The 14,473-nt window shown below is 36.3% G+C and overlaps 1 protein-coding gene across 3 annotated transcripts in view; it reads left to right on the top strand.

Moving 5' to 3' along the window:
- SHOC1 (shortage in chiasmata 1) overlaps nt 1–14,473 on the top strand; it is a 124,406-nt gene that overhangs the window by 78,631 nt on the left and 31,302 nt on the right. For all 3 annotated transcript variants that reach the window (XM_011740363.3, XM_071078157.1, XM_011740361.3), the window contains 4 exons: nt 3,478–3,894; nt 7,583–7,699; nt 8,905–9,081; nt 13,204–13,308. In XM_011740363.3, coding sequence (XP_011738665.2) covers nt 3,478–3,894; nt 7,583–7,699; nt 8,905–9,081; nt 13,204–13,308 — 816 coding nt within the window. The remainder of the gene's footprint in view (nt 1–3,477; nt 3,895–7,582; nt 7,700–8,904; nt 9,082–13,203; nt 13,309–14,473) is intronic.

Here is a 14,473-nt window from a genome sequence, read left to right as displayed (position 1 = left end):
GTATTAAATCTATAAAACTATGTAAAGTCTTTATTGTGATTTGTAACTAATTTGAGATTAAAATAAAACATATCATTCATATTTGATATTCTTGATATCCAATAAATTATGATAATTCTGAAGTTGGAAATGCTGTTGGAAAATGACAGCAATACACTTCCTTGATGCAAGATTACCACAAAACTTCAATTTGTAAAAAAATGAATGTTTAACCGTATAATTAAATGTATAGCAGTATAATTCTGAAGTTTAAGTAGCAATAACTATATCTGGAACCCATGCCAAGTGGTCAGGGTAGGGGTGCTTAAAGAGAGAATAATAAAGGAAAATAATGAGAAAACTGAAATAATAAACAGTTTCTATTCACCTGCTAAACATACCAGATTACCACTAGAGAATATCTGAAAAGTGGCACTCAGATCCTATTCGGCCCACATATTATTGACTCATATGGTGTTTTAATTAGTTAACAACTTTTTTTTTTTTTGAGACAGAGTCTTGCTCTGTTGCCCAGGCTGGCGTGATCTCAGCTCACTACAACCTCCACCTCCTGGGTTCATGCAAGTCTCCTGTCTCAGCCTCTCAAGTAACTGGGACTACAGCCACGTGCCACCATGCTTGGCTTGGAGAAGACAGCAGTTCATAGGACTGCTTTGCTCCCATATCATGATGCTGCCCCCCAATACTGTCACGGTTTGTGTATTTATTTATTTATTTATTTATTTTTGAGATTTGTCTCAAAATCTCGCTTTGTCACCCAGGCTGGAGTGCAGTGACTTGATCTCGGCTCACTGCAACCTCCGTCTCCCGGTTCAAGCTATTCTCCTGCTTCAGCCTCCCAAGTAGCTGAGACTACAGGTGCCGACCACCATGCCCAGCTAACTTTTGAATTTTTAGTAGAGACAGGGTTTCACCATGTTGGCCAGGTTGGTCTCAAACTCCTGATCTCAGGTGATCTGCCCACCTTGGCCTCCCAAAGTGCTGGGATTGCAGACGTGAGCCACCATGCCCAGCCTCTCTGTTCCTTTATTTATCATCCTAGAATCACATAGGGGCAGCTAAGTAGTTGCCCCCAGAAACAGGTAAGAACAATTCATTAATTAAATTAACTCCAAGGCCAATCTGTGCTCTAGGCTGAAGGTGAATCTGTTTCTCAACTCAAATTATACACAGCCATCTTGTCTAACACTTTTGGGAAAGGATTCACCGTTCTAGATGCCATTAAGAACATTCCTTATTCTTGGAAGGAGGCCAAAATATCAACATTAGCAAGATTGAAAAAAGTTGATTTGAACCTTCATGGATGATTTGAAAGGGTTCGAGACTTTAGTGGTGCAAGTACATAACTACAGATGTGGTGGAAATAGCAAGAAAACTAGAATTAGAAGTGGAACCTGAAGGTGTAGTTGAATTGCTGCAATGTCATGCCAAAACTTGAACAAATGAGGAGTTATTTCTTATGGATGGGCAAAGAAAACGGTTTCTTGAGATAGAATCTACCCCTGGTGAAGATTCTGTGAACATTGTTGTAATGACAACAAAGGATTTAGAATATTCCATAAACATAGTTGATAAAGTAGTGGCAGGGTCGGAGAGGATTGACTCCAATTTTTTTTTTTTTTTTTTTTTTTTTGAGACCAAGTCTCGCTCTGTCATCAGGCTGGAGTGCAGTGGCACAATCTTGGCTCACTGCACCCTCTGCCGCCCGGGTTCAAGCGATTCTCCTGCCTCAGCCTCCTGAGTAGCTAGGACTACAGGCACGCACCACCACGCCCAACTAATTTTTGTATTTTTGGTAGAGACGGGTTTCACCACGTTGGCCAGGATGGTCTCGATCTCTTGACCTCGTGATCTGCCTGCCTCGGCCTTCTCAAAGTGCTGGGATTACAGGCGTGAGCCACGCTCCCAGCCTTGACTCCAATTTTGAAAGTTCTACTCTGGGTGAATGCTGTCAAACAGCACATGCTACAGAGAAATCTTTTGTGAAAAGGAAAGTCAGTCAGTGTGGCAAACTTCATTGTTGTCTTAGTTTAAGAAATTTTCACAGCCACACCAACCTTTAGCAACCACCACTCTGACAGTCAGCAGCTGTCAACATTGAGACAAGACCCCTTAGCTGGGTACAGTGGCTTACACCTGTAATTCCAGCACTTTGGGAGGCCAATGTGGGAGGATTACTTGAGCCCAAGAGTTCAAGATCAGCCTGGGCAACATAGCAAAACTTTGTCTCTCCTAAAAATAAAAATAAAAGCCTGGCACGGTGGTCTGCACCTGTAGTCTCAGCTACTTGGGAGGTTGGTGAGAGGATTGCTTGGGCCCAGGAGTTGGAGGCTGCAGTGAGCTATGATTGTGGCACTGCATTCCAGCCTGGGCTACAGAGGAAGACCATGTCTCAAAAAGAAAAAAAACAAAGACACCCAACCCTTAGCAAAAAGTTTATGACTTGCTAAAGGCTCAGATGATCACTAGCATTTTTGGGCAATAAAGTATTTTAAAATTAAAGTATGTACTTGTTTGTTTAGACATAATGCTATTGTGCACAATGCACTGCAGTATAGTGTAAATATAATTTTATATGTACTGGGAAATCAAAACATTTGCGTGACTCACTTTAACATATTTACTTTATTATGATGGTCCAGAACTGAACCCACAATATCTCTGAAGTATTCCTGTAACAGCTTTATCAAGATACATTTCACATACCATACAATTGACTCATTTAAAGTACACCATTCCATGGTTTTTAGTATAAGCCCAGAGTTGTGCAGTCATCACCGCAAACCATTTTAGAAAACTTTTACCATCCCCAAAAGAAATCCTGTACCTGTTAGTGGTCACTCCCTCTTTTACTCAGCTCTGGAACCACTGTTCTCTCTCTATAGATTTGCCTTTTCTGGACATTTTATATAAATGAAATCATACAATATGTGGCCTTTTGTGATGCTTCTTTCACTTAGCATGTTTTCAAGATTCATCTATTTTGTAGAATATGCATATCTTATGTGAACTATTGTTCAAGTCTTTTGCCAAATTTTTAATTGGGTTCCTTTTTAAATATAGAGTTATAAGAGTTCTTTATATATTTTGGATACAGTCCTTTGTCCTTTGTCAGTTATAGTATTGCAAGTATTTTTTTCCACTGTGGCTTGCCTGGTAGGTAAGTGTTTGACACATGGAGTAACTGTTACCTCCAAGGCTATGACTCATAAGCCTATCAACAAAAGGGCTTTACTGGAATTTCTTCTTTGCTTGGTAAACTAGCTCCTACAGTAAGAAAAAGGGTGCTAAATTTTGATCCTTTTAAAAAATTTATTTTATTCAGACCAAAAATTGATTTTCAAAGCAGTAAACAAAGTACTCGTAAAGATCAAATTACACTAATAAGAAACCACAACTAAAAGTTATTCAAATACCTAATAGAACACTCGTTTAGGTGTGGAGGTTATTTGTGTCTTTTTTATTTTCTGTTTCCAGCATGTTTAGAACATAAAAGTCATTCTTCACCTATTGCACTTATTGAAGAAAAATCTACAAATGATCATTTATCACTTCCACAAAAGAGTCCATCTCTGGCAAAAGAAGTACCAGATCTATGTTTTTCTGATGAATATTTCTCTGACAAAAGAGCAGCAAAAGAAGAAAAACCAAAGAATGACCAAGAACCAGTAAATAGAATAATCCAAAAGAAAGAAAATGAAGATCACTTTGAACTTGACTGCACAGGACCATCTATTAAATCATCTTCCTCTTCAATAATTAAAAAAGCATCTTTTGAACATGGTAAAAAACAAGAGAATGATTTGGACCTTTTGAGTGACTTTATTATGCTGCGAAATAAATACAAGACTTGCATCTCAAAGACTGAAGTCACAAACAGTGATGGAAAACATGGTAGGTAATTTAATAATATTTTGCCATAGATATGGTAGGCTCAAAGACTAAGCACATAATTTATAGAAGGCCAGGAGATAAAGTTCTTCTAGATAAAATTATATTATTTTTCATAGTCAAGGAAAATGTCATTGATTCTTGATACTTCTTGTATACAGATAGATATGGATATATAGGCATGATTTAGATATAGATATGTATTTTTCAAAAAATCTAAAAATGCATTTGAATTTGTAACAAAAGCCACTATTTGTAAAACTTGCTTTCTATGACATGGCCTTAGAAATTCATAGTATTTCTAACTTTTGTTGGTCAATTCTGCCATTCTTTTTTCTCTTTCAGCTATCAGTCCTGTCTCAGTATTTTAAATCATATTTTTATGTGTACTTGAAAGAAAATTTTCTCTGCCTACTTCATTGTGTATTACTCTTTCTAACATTACCTAACAGTTTCTGTGTGAGTTGTAACTGTCTTATATTCACTGCTTACAGCCACATCAAAGGTAATATAATATGTCATGTCATTTTACTTCCCATAAAAATAAAATAGGCATTCCAGAATAAGTTTGACATAGGTTACCCTGATGAAATAAATACAACAATATATTTATTTATTTATTGGCTGCTATTGTTTATTCCTAAATTTCAGTACACATTGATGCAACCTAATGACTAGGGACATTGGAAACTTTCGATATTTATATATTGTTACACTCAGAAACACCAGAAATATTTTCTAATGATCAATTTGTTTGATAAATCCTATTCTTTCTTTCTTCATAAGGTTAATAATATTATCATAAATACAGGTATCTTTATGCTTTATAAAGCACTTTTACATGTATTGTCATATTTGATCTGTTTAGAAACTTTGTTGAGGAATCAAAGTAGGTAGTATTACCCCATTTCACAGTTAAAGAATACAAAAATATTTATGTGACTTAGAGACAGTTAGGTCTTACAGTCTCATATACTATTAATAGACAAAAGATCTTCAGTTCTTAATGTCATGATGGTTATATTTATTTTTCTAAAAGATGTGACAACCTTTTATAAATCTGCTTAAAGTAATATTATTGGGGCTCACACCTCTAATCCCAGAACTTTGGAAGGCTGAGGCAGGAGGATTGTTTGAGGCCAAGAGTTTGAGACCAGCCTGAGCAACATAATGAGACCCCATCTCTAAAATTAGCCGAGTGTGGTGGCACACACATGTGATCTCAGCTACTCAGGAGGCTGAGGTGGGCAGATGCCTTAGCCCAGGAGTTTGAGGTTATGGTGAGCTGTCATTTTTAAAAAAGTAGTATTACTGTGTCAATCAGTGCATTTTTCATGGTAAAAATGCAGAATAATATTTAAAGATTTCAGAATTCTGTGATCTTTTCTATTTCTACATATTCAACTTAAAGTTTCTTTTTATGTAATAGTTTGGCCACCTTATAACTTACCTTGCCAGATGACAATTCTGTATGTAACTGAGCTTTTTCTAACCAATATTTGGACCATAATTGAAGCATCACTTCTGCATAAAAATAGGCAAAATATAAATAATTATTGTATAAATGTGATAAAAAATAGGAATTTTTCAAAGATTTGTTATTGTCAGATTTGTTCATGTTTTCTGATCCTATTTATATTTGGTGCAAAAAAGGAATCCACACCAAAATTAACACTGACATCTTTTTCTGGTTGCCATAGTGGTGATAATGGCTTATGATAGGGAATATTATCAACAGAAAGTGAGGGAAAGCAGCAAGAAAGGAGGACAATGTAAAAAAGAATAAAATAGGAAAGATCACAAAATTCTGAAATCTTTAAATATTATTTTATCTTTTCTTATTAAAAAAATTAGCCATTCATTTACTAAACAATTAAAGGAACATGAATGTTATGGAGGGAATGCTTCTGTACTCCTGATGTTTCCTCAATTAAGTGTTAAGTTCCTGGCCTCTTTGCCTTTTTATACATCTCTGCAGAGGAGACAGAAAGAATGATCTGAATTGGAAAGTCAAAATAATAAATTGGACATAAGTTGTGGGAATGGTTGCCCAGGAAGAACAGGAATTCTCCTTGGTTTTTCTATGTCATGACTCTTTCCTGGGCAGTGCCCCTGACTTCCCCCGTCCTCCCTGGACCCAGCGGGGTATCCTATCCTAGTCCAGCATACCCTAGGACTGGGTGGGTAACTCTGTCTAATTCTGGTGTTTAGTTAGCAAGCTCATTTGACTCTAAAACTAAATTCTATTCCCCAACTTAGCCTTTAATAGTAATAGAGATAATATTTTGGTGTATATTTTACTTTTTGTCTTATTTTACAGTTAATTCAGGGGCAAGAAATATTATAAATTCTTAGACCCCCTCAAAAAGTTTAATAATTAATATTATTTGATCATATCTATTCTGATTATTTATGGTTAATTGAAAGTATTACTTGAAAGTAGCATTATTAATCTAGGTTAGAATATAGTCCATTATTATATTTTTAACCATGTATTTAAAGATGTTAATGTGTTTCTGGAATTGTTTTGTAATCATATTACTGATGGATAATACTACTATATGGTTAAAATAACTACATTTTTATGTGTTTGTGTGTAAATCCTCCATAATACTTAGGAAAGAAGAAATCCTCTATAATACCTAGGACAGAAAGAAAACTAACGTTTATTAGATACTTTGTGCCTGGCACTAAATTACATATTAGAGATAAATATGATGCTGTTGCTGACCTTGAGAAGCTCACAGCATAATAGAGCAGGTCAGATATGCAGATAGATCATTTCAATTCAATGTGGTGAGTACCAGTAAAGAAGTCTTCACAGAGTGCTAAAGAAACAAAGGGCGGAGCCCTCTACTGGCCTGGAAGTAGGGTGGGCAGTTACAGATGACTTTTTATAGAAGATGCCTGAGACCTGCAGGGTACAGCAGTAAAACTAGGCCCAGGTCAGGCGTGGTAGCTCATGCCTGTAATCCCACCACTTTGGGTAGGCAGATCCCTTGAGCCCAGGAGTTTGAGACCAGCCTGGACAACACAGGGAGACCCTCTCTCTATAATAATAATAATAATAATAATAATAATAAATTTAAAAAATAAATTAGCCTAGGATGGTGGTGCATGCCTGTGCTCCCAGCTACTTGGGAGGCTGAGGTGGGAGGATTGCTTGAGCCCAAGAGGTCAAGGCTGCAGTGAGCCCTGATCATACCAATGCACCCCAGCCTGGGCGACAGAGGGAGACCCTGTCTTAAAAAAAAAGAAAAGAAAAAGAATTGGCCTGGTTAGAAAAAGATGGAAATAGGGAAGTTTTGGGGCAGAGGAGAGGGTTAGTAGTAGAAGAAAGGGTATGTGGAGAGTCACAGAGAAATTAAGTAGAACAGTACATACCTTCTGTGTCAGAAACTGCACTTGGTGGTTAAAGCAGATATATTTATCCATATTTTACATATGAGGAAACTGAGTCAGAACTGAGCTCAAAATGCTGATCTGATATCAAAGTTTTTTTCCATTTTTGCCATTCATCTTCCTACCTAGCAGTGTTAGGTCCATTGATCTGAATAGTTGTTCACTTTAATAGTGACATGCTTCAATGAAGAAATTTAACAACTGTTATCATATTTTTAAAAATTAAGGTAAAACAACATTAAGTTCCTCTTGAACAACAAAAATTTATATTTTTTATTGGAATTTCAAGATAAAGAAGCATGTTCTTTGACACTTCAAGAAAGTCCTATTGTTCATGTTAATAAAACCCTGGAGGAAATAAATCAGGAAAGGGGAACAGATAATGTCATTGAAATTCAGGCGTCAGGTATGTTATATGCTTTTAAAATGCATTCAGATTTGCTTAGTTTGAAAGCCCTTTCCTAGATAGCTAGGACATACCTCATTTTCCATGTCACTTTCTTCACTTGTTTCAGGTATTTCTTCATTCTACTCCTACTTTCAAGTTATATCCCGACCTAGAATGCCCTGTTCACTGCCCCTGCCTCTCCCCATTGCCTTACCCAAGCGACTCAAGTGTTATTTCTTCTTTCATTTAAACTGCTGCTACTTCCCTATATCAATCAGAACAACTGTACCTCCTTGAACTCTTCTGCCCAGTCCGGAAAATGAACTGCTAATCATGCTCTCTCTCTTCTCTTACCTGCTATCAGAGTGATGTAAATAAGTTACTATTGATTCCTATATTGATTTTTTTGTTATGCTATAAAGAAGAGTATTCTTTGACTCCTAAAGAACAGCCTGCTTAAGAACATCAGATTCATTATTAAAATCAATCAGGAAATATGACCCAGGTTCTCAAATATCTTTTCATTCTTTTGGTCTCTAGATGATTATGCAAATCTTTAAATAATGTTATTCTAGTGATAACTGGAAAAATTTTTCATTGTTTGGCTTAAGATTGTATGCTAATAGTGGAGAATGGCAAAGAAAAAAATGCAGTTCTCTTTATATGGGTCTTTATATTTGCCATGTCAAGTTAATTATGGAATAAACCCTCTCTAATAAATAATATAGGCCGGGCGCAGTGGCTCACGCCTGTAATTCCAGCACTTTGGGAGGCCGAGGTGGGCGGATCATGAGGTCAAGAGATAGAGACCATCCTGGACAATATGGTGAAACCCCGTCGCTACTAAAAATGCAAAAATTAGCTGGGTGTGGTGGTGGCTGCCTATAGTCCCAGCTACTCAGGAGGCTGAGGCAGGAGAATAGCTTGAACCCGGGAGGCGGAGGTTGCAGTGAGCCAAGATGGCGCCACTACACTCCAGCCTGGTGACAGAGCAAGACTCTGTCTCAATAAATAAATAAATAATACAGCCATAAAATGATATAATTCCATGTTTGTTTTTATTAGTTTATTTAGAATAAATATCTTAAGTTTTTATACAATCTCATTATTTTTAACTCAGAAAATAATTCAGATAGAAATTCAGATTTCCACGAAATAACATTTATCAAAATGAGCATACCATCTTTATTAAAACACTGCCATTAATGCTTTTATTTTTGCAGATAGCCAGTGCCAAGCATTTTGCCTCCTTGAAGCAGCAGCTTCTCCTATCTTAAAAAATTTTGTATCCTCCTGTACTCTCCCTACTGCTAATTGGAAATTTGCCACTGTTATTTTTGACCAAACAAGGTTTCTCTTAAAGGAACAAGAAAAAGTAGTAAGTGATGCTGTTCACCAAGGTGAGTGCAAATAAAAGTCACATTATTTAAAAAAGATGTTTAGAAATTATTGTATCAAATTAGTACAAATTGGGTATAGAAGGTTCAGAAATTAGTCATAGATGATGGCATGACTATAATTCAGCTTATGATACCCAGCCAAATCAATACTGGAGGATCAGCTAAGCAGAGAAAAAGGTAAGAAATATCACCTGGCATTACTTCTTAGTGAAGCTCCTAATTGACATATATTACTTGACAGATTCCTATTGCAGAAACTAACTTTATTATTGTCAGCATATGAACCATTCAGTCTCCTCCCAAAAAAGGTCAAAAACTAGATTAATTAAAGTCAATCCTAGGCTTTTTATTTCTACCAAGATGGAGTAACAGGGACTAGATTTACCCTCCTACCAGAAATAACAACAAATAAGACAAAGACAAAATACATAAAACCAGTTTTTAAGACCCTGGACATCAGGCAATGAAGAACAGTGGTTCCTGAGAGAGAGGAAATGAGTGAAATGAGCCCTACCATTACCCAAGCTACCTGTCTTGAAAGAATTGCCAGGCCAAGGTGTAGGGAGAGTTACCTGAGGCAGAGCCTGGTGGACAATTTAAGTTGAGGAGACAGGAGGTAAGAGTCCAGGGAGACCAAGACAGACAAGAGTTCAAAATAGAATGTTAGAGAGCAGAGAGCTTCACACAGAGAGTATAGAATTGTGCAGAGCCTCTCCCTCGAGTATTCAGCAGATGATTGATCAAAGAACATATGTGAGGTGGCCAGGCGCAGTGACTCATGCCTGTAATCCCAGCACTTTGGGAGGCCGAAGCAGGCGGATCATCTGAGGTCAGGAGTTCGAGACCAGCCTGGCCAACATGGTGAAACCCCATCTCTACTAAAAATACAATAATTAGCCTGGTGTGGTGGTGGGCACCTGTAATCCTGGCTACTTGGAAGGCTGAGGCAGGAGAATCGCTTGAACCTGGGAGGCAGAGGTTGCAGTGAGCTGAGGTCACGCCACTGCATTCCAGCCTGGGCAACAGAGTGAGACTCCATCTCAAAACAAAAACAAAAACAAACAAACAAAGAATATATGTAAGGAAACTACCTGGAGTTGGAGAAACAAACCATCTGAAAGGACTAGAGGGACTACTATGCTGTATTCACACAGGGAAGGAATAATGGCTGTTCCTACCAGCTAGACTAGAAAAACTCGTAATTCATAGAGGATTAAAGAGAGTACTCAGAAAAATCTTGCCTCAGTAGTGGGGGATAATTATCCCTAGACTTAGCACTGCTCTGAACCTGCCTAACAAATCACAAAGCAACACCCCAAGGATCAAACTACTTCCAAGGAACTTAGCGGCATCCCATCATAAAGGACAAGAGGATTGATACGAATACAAGAATACCCAACAAGGTAACAGTCATAATGTCTAGCATCCAATAAGATCATGAAGTATACAAAGAGGCAGGAAAGTACAACCCATAATGAGAATAATAAATCAAAACAAACCCAGAATCAACAAAGACATTAGAATGACCAGAAAAGTACACTAAAACTTCTTATTACTGTTTTCTGTATGCTTGAAAAGTTAAAGACTTTTAAAAAGACCTAGATCAAACTTCTAGAGACTAAACTACAATGCATGAGATGAAAAATATAGTGGATGTGATTAATGGCAGATTAAATATTGCAGAAGAAAAAATTAGTTAACTTGAAAGCATAGCAATAGAAACAGTCACTCTGCAAAAACTGTAAAGCAGGAAAGAATGAAAAAGAAATAAAAGAAAAGAGCATCAGTAGGCTGTGGAACAACTTAAAGTAGCCTAACATACTGTAATTAGCATTCTCAAAAGAGAGGAGAAAAGAGAGTAAATGGAAAAAATATTTGAAGAAATAATGACTGAAATCTTTCTAAACGTAATGAAAACTACAAACCCACAGATGCAAACATCTCAATGAACACTTAATACAAGAGACACAAAGAAGGTTCACATAATCAAATTACTCAGAACCAATAATAAAAAGAGAACTGTAGGAGGAACCAGAGGAAAAAAACACATGCCACATGCAGGAAACAAAGATAAGGGTGACATGAGAGTTTTTGACATAAATAATATAAATGAAAAGACAATGAGTAACATTTTGAAAATTCTGAAAGCAAAAAACATCAACCTAGTTTTTTCTATATTAGACAAAATGAGGACTTCTCTTAGAGCTCTTTCTGTCCACATGGTGGTAATCACTTGTGGGCCTTGGGCTGCTTTAGTGTAGGCCAGTAAATACCAGAAGCAGAAAAAATAGGAAACTCACCACTTGTTTGGTGGCATTTTGAAATCTGATCTCCTTCCCCAGTCCACTTGTTACCATTTACTTTTAGAGTTTTCAGATAGCTGTTTCATGTATTCTGTTTTGTGTTTATAGTTGTATTCAATGGAAGAGACAAGGTGGAGTGTACTTACTCCATCTTACCTGGAATCTACTTAATTTATTTTTAAAGTCTGTTTTCTAAATTCATTAAACTTAGATGTCCTATATATTTTTTAAAGGTTAACTCTCTTTTACAAATGAAAAGAAAGTTGAATCTAATCTTATTCCATATAGAGTGCCCAGTCTTTGAGGGGAGCAACATTTTAATCAACAAAACCTTGAGGTCACAGTAGTATTACTTAGATAGAATACCTGATCTGAGAGGAAGGTGTTAATCCATAGTTTACTACTTGAAATACCTGAGCCACAGAAAGGCATCAAGATCAACACTTTGGGGAGCTGGCATTCTGGCAATGATTCTACTGGATAGAAAAACAATTGTCAGCAAACTGGCCTTTATGAAAGAAGACAAGACTTACATAAAATAAAAACTCATCTTCTGGATATAGTTTCAGTCCTGTAATTCTCAGGTTTTAAATTAGCTGAATATGGGTTGAGCTTCTAAAGGCTTTGAACATCATTGAGCAGAATGATGACTATTATAAAATATACAGCATAAGTATGTATGAAGTATAATGGAGGACAAAAAAGGGACATGGTTTTGGGTATCCAATTGGAACAATATTGCATTAATCCCAAGCAAGGGAATAGTTGTTATACTTAATATTCTTTCATTGGCCCTGGAATTGACATAAAACTAAGCCTACAAGTAACGACTAAGTAAACCTAGATTAAAAGAAGTCAGATCATTTCCCAAACTAGTTTCCTAGTCTGTACTCCATTTTCCAAGCATTTTTACATTTCTAGTTCCCCAAATATGTTTTCTCTGCCCTATTCTCATCTCTTGCAGGTCATGATTGACTTGTTCCCACAAGTCCTTCTAGGGGCTGAATATACTACCCATAATTGGCTTTCCTGTTGCCTCTTAATTCCCTACTACATATTGGCCTTGATCTTCATTGAATAGATAATCAATTTGCAAACTTTTTAGCAGAATTCTTTGTTCAAATAAATATTTCATGAGATCCCAATACATGAAAAAGAAAAGTAGAGCTTCTCTGGTTGAATTGGGGCAGGGGGTCTAGAATCCCATCTTCTTGGTCTCACTTTTATACGCAAAAAATCCAATCTATCATCCAAAAAGCTCTGGAACTAAATGGAACACAAGTAGGCAATTAGCCTGTCCCTGTGAGTTTATCTTTTGTTTGAGTTATAACTTTAAATGAATATTCCTAGGTGTCTACCTCCATTTCAAGGTATTTCTTCATGTTATGATCCTCTACTTTTATCTTAACCAGTTGGCAAGTTATGAATTTATTTTTATTCTTGTTTCATATCTGGGAATTGTTGACTCTTTTTCCCAACAGGAGTAGAAATAACTGAATATTCTTTGGAAGCAACAAGGGCATGAATTCTCAGGTTAGCTGAGTTTAAATGACAGCTCTACCATTTACTCACTAACTGACCTTGGACAGTTACTTAACCTCATTAATACTATTTCCTTTTTCATAAAATTTGGATCATAATAAACTTGTCTGATAGGATTATTGTTATGGATTCAATGAAATAGGCAACTTATATACAGCCTGGCATATAGTAAGCACTCAATAATAAATGTTAGCTCCCATTATTAGGCAGATTCTGATACATATTCTAAAACTGTAATATATAGTCTATGTTTTAAAATGTATTTTTGCTTACTTAGGTACAATTGATGAAAGAGAAATGACTTTCAAGCATGCCGCTCTCTTACATCTTCTGGTAACAATTAGAGATGTCCTTTTAACATGCAGCTTGGACACAGCATTGGGTTGGTGGGGAATATTTTATTTCCCATTTTCTTCCTATTACATATTTCATCTGAAATAACTTACTTTTCTGAAAAAGATGCACCTTATAAGAAATGATGTAGCCTTCTTTTCTATTATACTAAGCATTACATACATTTTAACATAATTCTAATGAGATATATATATTTTATTCTGCTTGTATTCATTAAAAGAAATTGTCCTTAACACTATCATCACCTAGAAAAATAGGTTTAGGATTCTCTAATCTGGCAGATTTGATTGTATAATCATTATCATGCATGACTTTTTAATGTGAGATTTGACATTTTGCCATAAACATTTTGGGTCCTTATTGCATGTTTGTGGCTTTGAATCTTTGCTATGTAAAATATAACTATAAGGAGTAAGATCTTTTGTAATTTCTTTTTTAGTCATGTCTATATTAGCAAATGAATTACTTGGGTAATAAAAATCAAACTATTTTGAACATATTGTAAATTTCTAAGATTTTGGAATTTTTTTATAATCTATCAAAATTAAAATGTCTGTCTTACTACATTACTGCTTTAGGCCCCTTATTGCAGGACTATTTAGACTTTTTTTTTTATTTCTTGAGACAGAGTTTTCCTTTGTTACCCAGGTAGGTGTGCAGAGGTGTGATCTCACTGCAACCTGTAACCTCTGCCTCCTGGGTTCAAGCCATTCTCCTGCCTCAGCCCCCTAAGAAGCTGGAATTACAGGTGCCCGCCACCACACCTGGTTAATTTTGTATTTTTAGTAGAGACAGGGTTTCACCACGTTGGCCAGGCTGGTCTCAAACTCCTGACCTCAGGTGATCCACCCGCCTTGGCTTCCCAAAGGGCTGAGATTACAAGCGTGAGCCACCACACCCAGCCTAGACTTGTTTAATAATGGTATGTTTATGGAATTAGGTTTTATAATTTAGAGTTCCTAGAACCTATTTCAAACATAAAGTAAAAATAAATTTCCTCTGATCTAAGACCCAGACATTTTCTCTTATTTATGATCCAGACATAAATATTATTTTTCTAATCCAAGGTTTGGTAACTATTGAGCAGCAGTGAATCATAAACGTACTCCGTCTAAAGTACGTTTAAAGAAGTGGGATCTCAGATATTCTAGATTCTGAAATTCTGTTTTAATATCATGAGTAGTAACCAATCT

Source organism: Macaca nemestrina, chromosome 14 (assembly GCF_043159975.1).
Source record: "Macaca nemestrina isolate mMacNem1 chromosome 14, mMacNem.hap1, whole genome shotgun sequence".
NCBI lineage: Eukaryota > Metazoa > Chordata > Mammalia > Primates > Cercopithecidae > Macaca > Macaca nemestrina.
Note: the sequence above shows the minus strand (reverse complement) of the source record. Positions and strands in the feature narration are given on the sequence as shown.